Genomic DNA, 2,160 nt, shown 5'->3' with positions numbered 1-2,160 from the left:
CTTCATGGGCTTCAGCCGGGAGCTGGGGTCCCCCGAGATGGTGATCATCGGCCGCTGTATCACAGGGATCCACTCAGGTAGGTGCTGCCTGGGCTGTGGGACTGTGCACAGCCGCTTCCTCATGGCTCTGTGTCCCACAGCCCATTCCTAGGCAGCTGGAGAAGACTTTCTATTCCCCGTGGCCATAGGCTCTGCTGTGGAGGTCTCCATGGGGCAGACAAGGCCACCTCCCTGGTGGAGGGGAGGTGTGGATGATGCTGGGTGTGGGAGGAGGTGCACCAAGAGCCTGGCTATGCACCCTTCTCCCCACTGCCTCTCCTACCTTTGTCCCTCCTGTCCCCCCCCCAGGTATCTGTCTCAGTGTGGTGCCCCTCTACCTGGGAGAAATCGCTCCCAAGAACCTACGGGGTTTCCTGGGGCTTGTGCCCAGCATCTTCATCTGCCTGGGGGTTTTCTTTGCACAGGTCCTGGGCCTCCCGGAGCTGCTGGGTGAGGTGAGCACAGTGGCCCAGCCCACATGTGCTGCACCCTGCTCTGCTCTCCCCCTGACACATCCTGTTTTGACTCCTCTCAGGAAAGGTTCTGGCCCCTTTTTCTGTCGGTGGTGGTCATTCCCGCCTCTCTCCAGCTCCTGCTGCTGCACTGCTTCCCCGAGAGCCCACGGTACCTGCTTATAGAGAGGGACGATGTCTGCGGGGCCACCAAGGGTGAGGAGGTGTCCTGGGGGAGACCAGTGCTGGTCCAAGGGTCTCCAAGACCATGATGCATCCTCACAGCATCCTTCTACATCCAGACCTGACAGCTCAGCATAGGTCCTTACGGTTCATCCCTTCTGTCCCACCTGGTTGCACCACAGCATTTCCACGGTACCCATCACTGTGGTGTGAGGCATCTCCTCAGTTCCTATGTATGCCCAGCCCCACAGGTCAGGGAAGTCCCACGGGGAGGCTGAGCCAAGGCAGACCAAAGCCCTCTCGCCTTCCCTGTGCCATACCTATGAGCACCATGCCTATGACCCCTGCTCTCCCCACAGCTCTGTGCCGGTTCCTGGGGACACCCGACGTGCAGGATGTGATTGAGGAGATGAAGGAGGAGCAGCAGTCACTCTCCTCTGTGGAGATGGTCTCTGTGTGGCAGTTGCTGCGGGACCGCTCCGTGCGCTGGCAAACCCTGTCGGTGGCGGTGGTGAATGCTGGCATGCAGCTCTCTGGCATCGATGCTGTAAGTCCTATGGGGTCCTCACCCCGGGACCTGGCTCTGCAGGGCTGAGCTGAGACCTGGCAGCTTGTTTCAAGTTCCCCCAGCTCACACCAAGTCCCTCCTTGGCAGATCTGGTTTTACACCAACACCATCTTTGAGAACGCTGGGATCCCTGTATCCCAGATCCCCTACGCCACTGTGGGCACCGGCACCATTGAAGTTGTTGCTGGGCTGATCGGGGTGAGTGATGGATGGACACAGCCTCTCAGTGCCAGACCCTTGTTGCCAGCTCTCAGCACCATCAAATGGGGAGTGGGGAGGTGTGGATGGGCCCCAAATGCCAGTTGTGCCACAGAAGAGCCCCTTTGCTGGGGGGCAAAGGGTTTGGCAGGAAAATGAGGTGGAAAGATGGGATGAAAGAGGCTCAATTTGTGCGATCGTATCTAGGAGGTATGGGAGAATTTTGAGGTAAGTGGGTAGCAGGGAACTTGGGGGGAGACACCAGGCAAGGAGCAGGCTGGAGGTGGTGGAGGGGGTTAAGTGGTTCCTTCTGGCTCCTGATTTCATTGTCACTCTGTTAGCAAAGCCACATGTCCCCATCTGCCCCCCCAGCCAAGCACCGGCCTGGCCCCAGGCTCCCAGCCCCGGCTCCCAGCCAGCCAGGCCTTATTTAGCTGGAGAGTTAGCACTGGGCCAGGCAGATTTATGGCCCTTGTCCCATCTGCGAGTGTCACCCGGGGCCAGCCTGAGCCACCCGGCACTAAATCCGCTCCCTGACAATTAGAGAGATGGATGGCGGGTGCCTGATCCCAGAAAAGCGGGGCTGAGAAGGGGCTGCTCCCCTCTCCCTATAGCCCAACCCACAGCAGAGTCGGGTTCTCCGGTCACCCCCCTGCCCCTCTGAAGGGTGCCCCCTTCTCCCCTGCCCTGGCTGTGGGGCTGCCCCCGCCCCCCGCCCGC

At 60.3% G+C, this 2,160-nt stretch overlaps 1 protein-coding gene across 1 annotated transcript in view; it reads left to right on the top strand.

Moving 5' to 3' along the window:
- LOC104404839 (solute carrier family 2, facilitated glucose transporter member 9-like) overlaps positions 1 to 2,160 on the top strand; it is a gene marked incomplete at its 5' end in the record, with an annotated part of 6,441 nt that overhangs the window by 821 nt on the left and 3,460 nt on the right. The window contains 5 exon segments of the mRNA XM_010013371.1: positions 1 to 77; positions 349 to 494; positions 575 to 707; positions 1,034 to 1,221; positions 1,330 to 1,440. The exon segment at positions 1 to 77 is cut by the window's left edge and continues 34 nt beyond it. Coding sequence (XP_010011673.1) covers positions 1 to 77; positions 349 to 494; positions 575 to 707; positions 1,034 to 1,221; positions 1,330 to 1,440 — 655 coding nt within the window.

This window comes from Nestor notabilis, unplaced genomic scaffold (assembly GCF_000696875.1).
Source record: "Nestor notabilis isolate BGI_N333 unplaced genomic scaffold, ASM69687v1 scaffold11334, whole genome shotgun sequence".
Classification (NCBI taxonomy): Eukaryota; Metazoa; Chordata; class Aves; order Psittaciformes; family Psittacidae; genus Nestor; species Nestor notabilis.
The sequence above is the reverse complement of the archived record's forward strand: the minus strand, read 5'-3'. Positions and strand labels throughout refer to the sequence as shown.